This window comes from Sorex fumeus, unplaced genomic scaffold (genome assembly GCF_029834395.1).
Source record: "Sorex fumeus unplaced genomic scaffold, SorFum_2.1 ptg000003l, whole genome shotgun sequence".
Classification (NCBI taxonomy): domain Eukaryota; kingdom Metazoa; phylum Chordata; class Mammalia; order Eulipotyphla; family Soricidae; genus Sorex; species Sorex fumeus.
In genome coordinates this window covers 41,522,854-41,536,173 of record NW_026606060.1, presented here as the reverse complement: position 1 = coordinate 41,536,173, position 13,320 = coordinate 41,522,854, and the positions used below count along the sequence as shown (strand labels likewise).

Below are 13,320 nucleotides of genomic sequence, written 5' to 3'. Positions count from 1 at the left end.
TGACTTGTGTTGGTCTGGATAAGCGGCAGGGACCAGATGTGTGTTTGTGTGTGGTGGACAGATGAAAACACAATTGCAGGTGAGAGCAGCTGAAAGGAATCCCCCAGGCTGGACAGATACTGCCAAGAGAAGCGGATAACAGGAAAAGGGTCCTCAGCAAATCCCTTCACCTGAGTGAAGTGACTGTCACCTGAGTCATAACTCTCCCTGCAGTGGGAGCCCCCTTGCATTTACTCTTCACAAGGAAGCTCTTCTTACCACAGCCCTAATTGCTTGCAAGGCATTTTCACACAGAGTCACAAACACTGTCTCTAAAGTTCTTATCGTAGATCACACTGGAGGAAACAGCCAACCCTATCACCCCAAGCTCTTTCCTCTTCCCTCTGAGCCCCCACTGTACAGACTCAGCTACTGCTTATCTCCACCGTCAGCCCAGCTGGTGCTTCAGATGCAACAGGTACAAGTCTAACATATCAAGGCACAGAGGTGAAAGACACCTCCCAACATAGTGTGATGAAAACAAATCATCCTTGAAAATAACTATTAGTACCAAGTGGTGGAAAACTTACATTTATGTTTCCTTTCAACTCCTGAGAAATGATTAGGTTGTCAATTACATCAAAATTTCTGCCCTCGATGGTTATATTCTGACCACCACTGCAAGGGGGGAAAAAAGCAACAGTAAGAATTTCATAGTCAACACCCAGGCATTTTGCATCTGCAAACAAAGTACTAATTTATTCATCTTTAATATTAAGCTCAGTAATGTTTGATAGCAAATGAACACATTTTAATTTCAAATACCTGACAATTTTAGAAGACTTTTAATGATACTGGCTACAAATTCATCCCTTTCAAAGTAACATCAATTAAAAAATTCAGGTTAGATCTCCTTTTAAATCCTAGGAAAATGCCCAAATTCTTTCACAGACTTTTGAGTTTTGTTGTGTCATTGCCACATATAATCAAATCATCAGCAGTACCTTGAAAAGGTTCCACTAAACAGAATTTTGTTTGATTGCTATTTAATCTATATGAAGATGCTTCAATCTAACAATTTTCCAAATCAAATTCCCAGCCTACCTACCAATTATACTTTATTTAGGGAGCGTTGGAACACTTTGGACAGGATAAATGGCAAATGACATTAAATGAATGAATCCCAGCTTGTAAGCCATCTAAATCACAGCTAGCTTCTCTGTCTCCTAAACCAAGCCAAAGGTGCTCTCCTCTCCTAGGCATCTGAGTACATCTGTACCAAGCAGTCATCAGAGGCAAAAGAAACAGGTGTCCACAGCTCTGCTGCCCTTGGAGTCTGTCCCCGGGGGTCTCTAGATAACTCATCCTGGGGACAGGATCCTGGGAGTGTCAGCACCACTGTCTAGGCAAGCTTCTGAGCATGAAATGAGGAAGTGGGCTCCAAGGAGCCAATTTGAAGAGGGGAGAGGGAAAACGTGGAACCCTCAAGCCGTGAGCAGGAAGGACAAGCCAACCTGTCCCTTTGCTTGCCTGTTGCCAGGACAAGAAAAGCAAACGCAGTGTGCTCTGCAGTTGGCCAGGCCTACCCGAGGCACCGTGCCCCAGGAGTAGCCGAGAGACCCAGGCTCAGAAGCAACACGTCTAACAGGATGACACGAAGCCTCAGTGCTTTTGAAATTTTATTTTATAGGAATGACATTACTCAGAGCTAAGGGTCAGGGAGGGGCCACACACACACAGTGCCGGAGGCTGAACTCAACTCAACTCTCACACACTTGAGGTTCCTCCCGACCCCCTAAAGCCTTTCATTTGATAGCAAAACTGACCACTGTGGTTGATTCAAAGCACAGCACTCAGGGGCAGATTGTCCTGTGAGCATGGGAAGTTCATTTCCCCATCTGTAGATGGGGCCTGAGGTATAACACAGCCCGCACTGATGTCTGAGTGCCAGCAATAGGGACGTCTGCCATGCTACAACCTTGGCTTCAAAATGTCCCTTTTCTCCATGCAGTGCTCAGAGGCTGAACTGGATCACCCCACACTCTTGAATTCAGGTGCTGGCATCCTAAACACTGGTCTCTCAGAATGTGACTGTGTCTTGAATCAGGACCTTTTTTTATTCATCATTTATTTTTGGTTTGGGGGAAACACCAGCAGTGCTCAGGGCTTACTCCTGGCTCTGCACTCAGGGATCACTCCTGGTGGACCCAGAGGATCATATGAAGTATTGGGGATTGAACTCGGGTCGGCCCCATGCAGGACAAACATCCTACCCATGGTACTATCACTAGAGCTCATGAGACAAGACCTTTAAAGCTAAAGAGCATTAGAAAGGGTCATCAGTTAATGGCAGCTGCTTTAGGAAGAGATAGGCCCCAGACAAAGGCAGAAGGAAGGTAAGGGGATGACACAGGTAAAAGACAGCATCTGTAAGCCAAGGAGAGGGCCGCAGAAGAAATCAATCTAATAATAGCACCTTGATTTTGCCCTTGCAGCTTACAGTGATGAAACAGTTTTTGTCAGTCTGTCTAACATGCTCTAATGTGGTAACTCTCCCACACTAAAAAAAGATACCTCTCAATCTTAAAACAAGAATATTACAAGTAATTACTTTTCTTTCTTTTTCAAAAATAAAGTTTTTGTTTTATTGACTCAGGGATCACTCCTGGTGGACCCAGGGGACCATATGAAGTGTTGAGGATTAAACTCGGGTCGGCCCCATGCAGGGCAAATATCCTACCCATGGTGCTATCACTAGAGTGGGGGCTGTAGTGATAGCACAGTGGGTAGACGTTTGCCTTCCATGTGCTCAACTTGGCTGCCCCAGGTTCGATTCCTCTGCCCCTCTCGGAGAGCCGGAAAGCTACCGAGTATCTTGCCCGCATGGCAAAGCCTGGCAAATTATCCGTGACCTATTCTATATGCCAAACACAGTAACAACAAGTCTCACAATGGCAACGTAACTGGTGTCCTCTCGAGCAAATCAATGAACGACAGGAGGACAGTATTTACATATTTACATACTGACTCAGTATTATGAAAATTTGCCTCATGTGTTAAGAAATTATTTTTAGAGCTCTATTCCAACTCTGAATATGGATTTAATTTCAAGTAGGGGGAAAATATCTTTCTTTTCCTACATTGGAGTCATCTGAAAGAGTTTATTTGGGCATTCCTCTATATTAAATAGGGATGATCTTTGAAATATATATACAGCTTTTTCACTTGGAGAGTTCCTAATATTTTCTCAAAGCATGAAAAACTCCCCATAGTATTTTGTATTTTAAAACCGTTTTAAGAAATATGGGGCTGGAGAAATAGGGCACTTCCCTTGTACACAGCAGACTTGGGTTCTCGATCTCCAATACCACTTATGAATTCCCAAAGAATGCCAGACATGACTCCTGAGCACCAAGCCAAAAGTGTTGCTGGGTGTGGCCCAAAAATGAGGGGGGAGGGAAGAGAGGGGATCAGAGTGGAGGAGAGGAGGGAGAGAGGAGGCGAGGAGAAGAGAAGAGAGAGGAAGGAGAGGAAATAAAGAGAGGAGGAGAAAAGAGGGGAGGACAGGAGAGGGAATAGGAGGGAAAAGCAGGGGAGGGGAGAGGAGAGGGAGGAGGAGGAGAAAGGAGGGGAGGGGAGGGGAGAGGAGAGGAGCAAGGAGGGAAAAAAGGGGGAGGAGAGAAAAGGGGAGGGGAGGAGAGAAAGTGGAGGGGAGGAGAGAAAGGGGAGGAAGGGGAGAGAAGGGAAGAAGGGGAGGGGCAGGGAAAGGAGTCTTTACAGATAGGAGTGAGAAATAATGAAGAGAGCTATGCATTCACAACAAAAACTGAGGCAAAGAACAGGTACTGCAATGAACAACCACTGGACTGTGAGTGTCCTGGCTGCCTTGGCAAAGAATGAAACAGAATGAAGTGACAGGCACATCATGACTCCTTACCTTTTCAGATAAGCTTTGGGGTTTTTAAATTAATTTTTTAAATTTTTATTTATTTATTTATTTTGCTTTTTGGGTCACACCCAGCGATGCACAGGGGTTACTCCTGGCTCTTCACTCAGGAATTACCCTTGGCGGTGCTCCGGGGACTATCGAATCCAGGTTGGCTGTGTGCAAGGCAAATGCCCAACCCGCTGTGCTATGACTCCAGCCCCAAAGGGTTTTCTGTTTGTTTTTTTTTTTTTACTTTTTTTTACAGGAATAAATCATAAGAGGAATTTGGTTATGTTATTTCTATCTTCATTTCCCTGAAAACCATGAACTGTATGCCAACGAACCCTGCTAACTCAATGGGAGAAAAACAAGAACGTCTATAGAAGTACCTGATCCAGGTGGTAGCAGGAAATATATGGGAACAGTGTGGCAGAGCAATGTAAGACAAGTGCCCCACGGACGAGCAGTTCCCACCATCGAACTGGATGCACACATCCTTCATTTCTTTTCGGCTTGACGGAAGGGAGAATTTCATATGGGTATCATTTAGCACATGGCTAACCTGGATCCTAGCAGAGGGTGGAAAGAAATTCATCAGTGACATAGACACTCAGCACAGTTGGTTACCCAAGCTGCTAGCCTATGAACTTGAACTACGATTCAGGAACTAGCAGAACAGCTGCAGGCGCATGCACATGGATTTGAGACCACTGACCCAATTTGGTTATGAGCTGGGGTTAGGTTCCTCTTTTGTGTGTTGAGTGGGGGAGAATTATATTGTTTTCATTTGCATTTCCCTTAGAAGTGGGGAAAGAAAGAGGGACAGTTCTGGGGATGTGTGTGGTTCAGTGGTACAGCACTTGTCTTGCATGTGTGAGGACCTGGTTGGATACTCAGCACCCAAACAATAAACAAACAAAAATCCATACTGGAAAGCAGAGCATGGACAGGAATATTAAGGAATCACTGTTAATACTGTTGTGTATGATAACAGCACTGTTCTTATGTGTCAGAGGCACGCATGAGAGAGAGTCTATCAGGTCTATAAGTTTTAATTCTGACCACGGAAGGGGGTAAATGGGTGAAAGGAATCAAAGGGTTCCCATTTCCAGTTATAAAATAAGTGAGGGGGAACAGAGACCCAGTGTAGGGGTTAAGGTACTTGCCCTACATATGGCCAAATTGGGTTCAATCCCTGGCACCACATATGGCCCCCTGAGCACTGAGTCAGGAGTAAGCTTTGAGCACCATTGTTAAGGCCCCCTAAAAAGAAGTCTCCCTCCTCCAGCACTGGAGGAACAGATGCCTTGAAGGCAAAGATGGACATTCATCTTTTCTGAAAGCCTATGATGAAATCCTGCCTGGGGATTTTATCAGACTGCATGGGGACTTGAAATCACTCAGGATGCCGTGGTGCCTCCCACAGTGTTTCCAGACTAGAAACGAGGTGTGTGTGTGTGTGTGTGTGTGTGTGTGTGTGTGTGTGTGTGTGTCTGTGTGTGTGTGAGTGTGTGTGTGTGTGAGAGAGAGAGAGTGAGAGAGAGAGAGAGAGTCCCCTGTGGGAGTCAAAGCAAAGCTTTCTCCTCCATAACCTATAGCTTCTTCTGGGCTTTAGCCTTCAATGGTCTCTACAGCACTAGGTTGTATCTGAGCATTGCTCAACTCATGAGAATCCATTTTCAATCATGAAATGATTCTCCACAGGAACTGCATCATTACTATTTGGAAGATGTGTGCAGGTTCACTAGCTTGAATGCCCATATCCTGTAGGCAGTAATAACAGGGTCTTAGGAAACAGCAAACTCAAAACCCAACACTGGAAAAAAAAAACCAGCATCATCCACTGATGCTCAGATTTACTTTCTCAAAGACATCCTATTCCAAGCAAAGCTCTAAAGAAGTTCATCATAAAACGGCTGATGATTAAAATTCAAACTTGTTTATGAATTGTGGGAGGAGGTGGAAATGTGGGTCATTCCGCTCCTATTTTTGTATTTTCTGTTCAGAAAAAATATGCTTTAATTGGGCATTTTAAATATAGCATATTAAAAAGTCATTGGGAATTATGGCATGAGCTCAGATATAGGATTAACTGGGCTCCGATGTTTGCTGCTCGTGAACCTGAGCTCAGCACACAGATGTGGTTACTGAAATGCTACGCGCAGAAAGGTCTCTTAGTCATCTAATTTAATAACTGCAGTATCTCAAGACACGCTCAGAATTGGAATGAGCACATCAAGAGTCAGAAGCAGGATAACGCTCTGAGACACGAACTCTTTTTCCAGGGGAGCTGCATGCCATGGAGTGAACACACAGGTGTTTGACATCATGGAATTTCACTACACCAAATGAAAGGACTTTGTAATATGGTAGTTAGTCAGAATAAATGATACAAAAAATACCTATGCGCAGTAACTCAAGTCTATGCAACAATCCTGGGATTGTACCCAGAACAGTGGAGAGTCACTGATGATTGGTTTTCCCATCAAAATGACAGAAATGCCAAATGTCTTATGAGGAGGGGAAGGGGATGACAGATAGACGAAGCAAATGAATTAAAACAGAAATTTCTGTAAATAAGTGTGGCAGATTAAAATGAGGTACAAATCTGTTTTAGTGCTTAAAAACCCAAACACCACGCTTTGGCAGATTGTCTTCAGTGCATTTCCATGATGAGAACTAGCTCAGCATTATACTTCACAGAGATGGAAACATCTTTTTACCTCAAATTAGCCCAGATTTATAAAAGCCAACAAGCATAAAACTCAAATTATCTATTGTGTTATTGCTATCACATCTCTTCTTGGGAAGTAATACATGTAGAAGGGTGTCTGATGAGGTTTCATTGCAAGAGATGAGTTAAGAGGAAAATAAATTATAGAAATGACTGTTTAAGTGGTACAAAAACCAGATATTTGTATGGGGGTGTTTTATTCCTGTATGACTCATGTGTTTTACTTTTTATTTAAGCTCCCAAAAAAAGTTATAAAGAGAAAGCTACAAAAACTGAAAACACACCAGAAACTCCCTTTTGTCAATTTTGAGTAATACATCAGTAGAGTTGCTATATTTTCCCAACAAATCCCAAGGTGCTCAACAGATTTTTCTGAGTGGTTAATTTTCACTCTCACTTGATTTTGTTAATGAAAACAAATCAAGACCCCCAAAGAGACAATATCCCAAAAGTATTGTGTACAGAGGTATTGTTGTTGTTGTTAATATGAGGCAGATTTTCTCACAATTAGCTTCAAATGTGTTTAAATTATTTTACTTGTTGAAATCACATCAAATATTCAGGCTAATTGGCCCATTTTGGCACAAAGAAATAAGTTGACTCTATTAAGATTATAATCACAGTGCCATTCCATAGGCATTTTTTAGCTTTGAACTGTATTACCAAGGATAAATTATTACAAATATTTCAACTCACACATCCTTATCACAAGTACTGGTTCCTTTCAAGATCATTGTGATGTTAGATGCCTGGGTAAAGTTTGCTCCAGTGACAATCACGTTACTTTTTCCTAACGTGGATATTTTCTGTGGTTCAATGGACTTAATGGAGAAGACCTATTGGAAAAAGAAAATTAAAACACAAGATCAAAGCTAAGAAATGGCATTGTTCCAACAACAACAACAAAAAGATTCTGTTTATGCGCTGCAGTTCGAAGAAATGACTGGGAAATTATAACGTTTTGCAAACACAAGTAGACAGTGTTTAATGAAATCAATGAATTCAAGGAAGAGTGTTGAAGATTCATGTCTCTCAACATGTGACAGCATGAGGTCAAACCAATTAGTCTTTGTCTCACAAGACAGTTGAAAATAGAGTGGAAGAGTCTGACATTCTGTCTGAAGAGTGAGATATCATGAGAGTCTCAAAAATGCTCATTGTCTTGAAGTCTCTGGAGGTGCACAATAAAACAAAAAGAAGGGAAAGACAAGGAGCCCACCGACCTCTGCCAAAAACAGACTCTTCGTTAAGCTGGAATAAATGGCATTCTGGATCATAGGTCCCCTGGTAGAGAAAATTTACTCAGAACCAGAGTCAACCCCCCACCCCACCCCTGCAAAATCTCCCATCTTTAAGAGAACAAACAATTCACTCCCTCCTACTCCAGTTTGAACCCAGGATGATTTTAGCACCCCTCCATGTGGGAGGGCAGTACCAGCAACTCTGGGAACACTGTTTTTGATAACTTAACTCCCAAGAAGGTCGATAATTTTTGTATGTTGTTGCTAGGCTATATAAAAAAGTTATTATATTGCAGGGGAAACGTCCTTTCCAAAAGACCAACTCCTTGCCTCATCTGGTATTGCCTAGCACTTAAATCACCATGGCAAAATGTTTCTTCTCTGCACTTTACAGATCCTATCATCTCCTCCTTGGAATCCATTACAAGATTTACCAGATCTTTGTCTAGAAAGCTTTCTTTGAAAACCCCTGAAGCCCAAAGTTTCATATCATGTAGGCACTCAGCCTGATTAAAATAAAAATTTTTTAAATTTTCTATTGGATAATGAAAATCATTTTTTCCTTTCTGAGCAAATTCCAATTTCATTCACATTTCTTCTACAGATGCAATCATCTTTAATTTTGCAGTTCTTCTGACCATTTCCAGCAAGTCTATATTCTTCTAGAATATGGTGACCAAAACAGGACAGACATAGGATCAATGTAGAGCAGAGCTGACCCTGTAGCATGAGTGCATTTTACACTCACAGTCTGGATATTTGAAAACGACACTTAGATCCATAGCATTGTAGCACTGTGCTTCCATTGTTCATCAATTTGCTTGAGTGGACACCAGTAAGGTCTCCATTGTGAGACTTGTTGTTACTGTTTTTGGCATATCGAATTTGCCACAGGGAGCTAGTTAGATTTATAGACACATACATAATCATGTGAAATTTGGGTCAGAACTAAGTGTCAAGTGTGCCCACTTACAGAATCAGGGCTAGGAGGGAGTCATAGAAGCACTATAAGAGCTTTGACCACACCCCACCCCTACCACCTCCACTGTTTCTTCGTACATGTGACCCTCACAAAAATGTTCTTGCTGGGTCATAGGGTTGCCTGTCCATTGAAAAGGATATTTATCTTCTGCTCCTCAGCAAACACAGGCACTCTATGGTAGTGTGGTCCCCATCACTCATGATCGCTATGGATTGAGGAAAATTCATTGTCAATGTCATCCTGGCAATGATATAATGTGACAGGACATTGATTTTGGTGGCAGAATTTATTGTAATCACTTAGCAAAGGACTTTACCCCCGTATTTATAGAATCACAAAGGGCCTGGAAAGGGTCACTTTAATTATTTCGTTATACTTGGCTGCATTTTATGGGGGAAATTAACTGCAAGAGTGGTACCTGGAATGGGGGGATTAGCAAAAACTCCAAGACAGATCCCTCACAAATGTCAAGGGTATTGTATCGTCAAGGGCATTGCATTGCCTACTCTTTGCTATGACATGGTGACAGCTAAGAGGACAAGTATTTATTCAACACCTCAATGGTTCAGAGGATGGTATAGGTATTGGGGACACAGGATCTGAACATATGATTTGCCTGCAGTAGCTCAAATTAGTTGATCACATGTTTCCATATGGTCTTTAAAAACGTCAAAAGGAAAGTACTATTTCATCATATAAGAATGTATATGAAATTCAAATACCAATGTACAGAAATGAAATATTTGGGAACACAGCTACATCTATTCATTTATATATACTGGCTGGACTGGTCTCATGTGACAGTGGAAGAGTAACAATTGACCAAGATAGAAATGCTCACAAAGTCAAAACTCTTTACTGCCTAGAAAAAAAACTGCTCACCGCATGAAAAACAGGAGGCTAGCGTCTTCTTAAAAAGCCGACAGACTCTGATTACTTGGGTTTTTGTGAGGGTGGGGAGGGAAAAAACAAATCTGTTTTTGTTTTATGTAAATGGTAAGCTTCAATGCAGACTCGCATTTACAATCAAGTTCACTGGGAGTGCCAGGGTTCTTGTCTTTCTTGATAGTCCTTCACCACATACTTAGAGTCACACTGTCCATGTCTGCTACAGCAAAATTTTCTAACACGAGTTAAATGCTACTTCTCTCAGAAGAGGATGAAGATACAAATGTTGAGAAAGACACTTAGGGGAAGATAAATATATTGCTTTCCATTTACTTATTTTTGACTAATGTGTATGTGGGTTTTTTTTTTCTTTTTGGGTAACACCTGGTTCTGCATTCAGGAATTAATTACTCCTGGTGGTGCTCAAGGGACCATATGGGATGCTGGGAATTGAACCTGGTTCAGCCACATGCAAGGCAAATGCTCTACCCACTGTACTATCACTCCAGCCCCTTGGCTAATGTTGTGGGAGCTTTGAGGAGCCATCTAGGGCTGGGGATCAAACCGAAGACGCTGCAGGTAGAAGGTGCATACTCTACCACTTGAGCTACGTCCCTGACTTATAGTTTGCTCTTTCCATGGCTCTATAATTACCACCAAGAAACATTCCACATTAGTTTATTAGCTTCTTCTCCCCACCATGAATAGAGCTGGTATTGTAGATTATAAAGAATTGAATTAAGAAACCGTATTATTTAGAAACATTTTTATTGGCCCTCTAGGATGGAACACAGGGGCCGGAGTGATAGTATAGCGGGTAGGGCGTTTGCCTTGCAAGCGGCCGACCCGAGTTCAATCCCTGGCATCCCATACAGTCTCCAAGGATCAACATGAGTAATTCCTGAGTGAAGAGCCAGGAGTAACCCCTGAGCATCACTGGGAGTGACTCAAAAAGCAAAAAAAATTAAAAAAATTTTAAAAAATTGAAAAAATTTAGGATGGAATGCAGCCCTGGCCTGTCTTCTGAAAGCAGATGCTTCTCTTCTACTTTCAAAGAAGATCAGAAGAGTTGTTCTTTGTTTGCCAGAACCTCCCTTAATCTCACTGAGTAAGCTAAAGCTATGTCCAGACAACCTCATTAAATCAGTGAAGATGATGTCCCAGAGAGAAAGAAGAAAAGTATCTGTCACAGGGACAGACTGGAAGGGATGAGGGTGGCGGGAAGGATACTGGGGACACTGGTGGTGGGATATATATACTGGTGGAGAGATGGGTGAAGGAACATTGTATGAAACCCAATCATGATCAGCTCTGTAACTATGTATCACATGGTGATTCAATTAAAAAATAGCAATAATAAAGAAATCAATGGAGAAAGTACACAGGGGGAAAATGGGTAACGGGGGCTGTGATGTTTGTCTGCAATGATTCCTAGAGATGGAACATTTAGGGGTTTTTTTTTCTGCTGAAAAATATTTTTTAATCTAGCATGTTAAAAGAGCAATAAATTACATCTCCACAACTGTTCTACACATTCAATATTTTAGATTTATTTTTGCATTTTAATCAAGAGTTCATTCAGTCTGACATGAAGCTGTGGGCCCCACAGGTGTTATATTGAAGGGGTTAATTAATCTAGATGGATACAAAGAGACTGATTCCTACAGCCCTCCAGTGAAATCCTTGGCTCAGTCTTCTTACAAGGATTTCTATATGTCAAACTAAAATCCCGTGTACCAAAGCCCTCACAGTCCTGTGTCGTTACTCCACAATTAACCTCAAAACACTCTAGTTCCTGTCAGTTATGTTTTAAAGACATGAGAGTTATTTTTAAATGGCCTCACCATTTGAAATGATTTGGTATATTACTAACAGCTCAAAGGATTAGAATGCCTGCTTTGCATATAGGAGACTCATATTCTATCCCCAACATCTCCTGGTCCCCCAAGCATCACTGGGTGTGGCCCCACAACCAATAAAACAAAATACTATTATCTCTGGGTACTGACCAGTTTAAATCATACAGCAGGGATTGGAGAGATATATAGTGGGTAAGGCTCTGGCCCTGCAAGCCTCCTACCCAGGTTAGAACCCTGGAATCACGTAAGATGCACAGAGCATTGCCAGGAATGATTCCTGAGCACAGAGCCAGGAGTAAGCCCTGAGCACAACCAGGTGTGGCTCAACAAAATCCCCAAAATAAAAAGATAAATTATTCCCTGTTCCTTATCAAAGGTATTTATAGACTACCCAATTACTTTTATTTTAAAAAATAAAGTTATTATAAATTGTTGGAAATAGCACAATCACCATGAAATAATTATCTTTAAAAAAAAAGGTCTAAGAGGATTACTACTGACGAGAGTACGTTTTGTGAAAGCTGACGTCAATATAATTCAAATTACCATGACATTAATGGAGAAAATCCTGCTATGATTGAAAAGAATATTGGAAAGAGGGACATTAGGAAAGCTTAGCTTATTAAGACCAAATTGTACTCTATTAATCAATCTGTATAAAAAAAAAAAAGAAAGAAAACCCTGAATGCGGCAACACTCTTTGAGGTCTGGACCTGAATCAACACTCAGTAAAATCTCTCTTAGATTTTCACTCATGAAATTAGTTCAAACAAGACTGGATAAAAAGTCACGGGCATTCAAAACCAGCTGGAAATCTGAAACCAAAGGACATAAGAGAGATGAAAGGTAGCACAACTAATTAAAGGAAAGTATCCTGTAGGGCCCGACAGGGGTGAGTATTTGGTTCAGAATTATTTAACATCTTTATTAATGACCAAGAAGGATGGAAGTTATATATTAATGAAATGTATAAATCGAGGAGAGTGGTTAACCAGCCATGGAGATTGTACAGTATTTTAAGAAGGTGAGAAATGGGAAGAAAATAGCAAAATACAATCCCATCAAATAAAAATTAGTTAAGTAGGAGAAAAAGTAGAAAAAGTATCCATCTGATGCTCTTTGCCCTCTGGACAAGAAAATGTTCTTTCATGGGGAAGGTATGTGTGTGTGTGGGGGGGGGGGGCAAGGTGGAGGGTCCCTGATGCTGCAAACCCCCGGGGACTGGGGCTGCAACTTGCATGTGATTCTAGGAACTGCTGAATATGTACCCTGAGAAAGGGCTGGAGAGAGGGCACCACCCAGGAGGTGTGGCACTGGGCGCACTGGGGGCCCCCAATTAAGCTCATATAAGTTGGTATCGGCTTTTGTGCCTACTCCATAAAGCTGTTACTTGGTCATAGAATCTTCCAGGTATGGCTTTGAGGGAGACCCCCAGATTCTATGAGCATGGAGAAAAGGGACCTGTGATTCCAGAAGGAACTCTGAATCCATCCTGCTGCCCAGTGTCCACTTCTGAATGAGTCTTGCTGCTCCAACCTCAGTGCTCCATGTTAAGTGTCTTCTACTTTCCAGGTCTGAAAGACCAGTCATGGCTGACTGGGTCCTTCCATCTGACTGCACCCCAACCCACCTCTTTGCTTCCCAGGGCTTCTATGTGAATACCTTCCCCACCACCCTTTAAGGCCAGCTCAGTGTGGGAAACTTCCTCC

General features: G+C 41.9%; 1 protein-coding gene across 1 annotated transcript in view; it reads right to left on the bottom strand.

Annotated features, from left to right (window-relative positions):
* Positions 1-13,320, bottom strand: part of PLXNC1 (plexin C1) — a 177,587-nt gene that overhangs the window by 67,930 nt on the left and 96,337 nt on the right. Inside the window, exons 10-12 of the mRNA XM_056115891.1 lie at positions 7,338-7,477; positions 4,297-4,476; positions 570-657 (exon numbers count right to left, since the gene is read on the bottom strand). Coding sequence (XP_055971866.1) covers positions 570-657; positions 4,297-4,476; positions 7,338-7,477 — 408 coding nt within the window. The remainder of the gene's footprint in view (positions 1-569; positions 658-4,296; positions 4,477-7,337; positions 7,478-13,320) is intronic.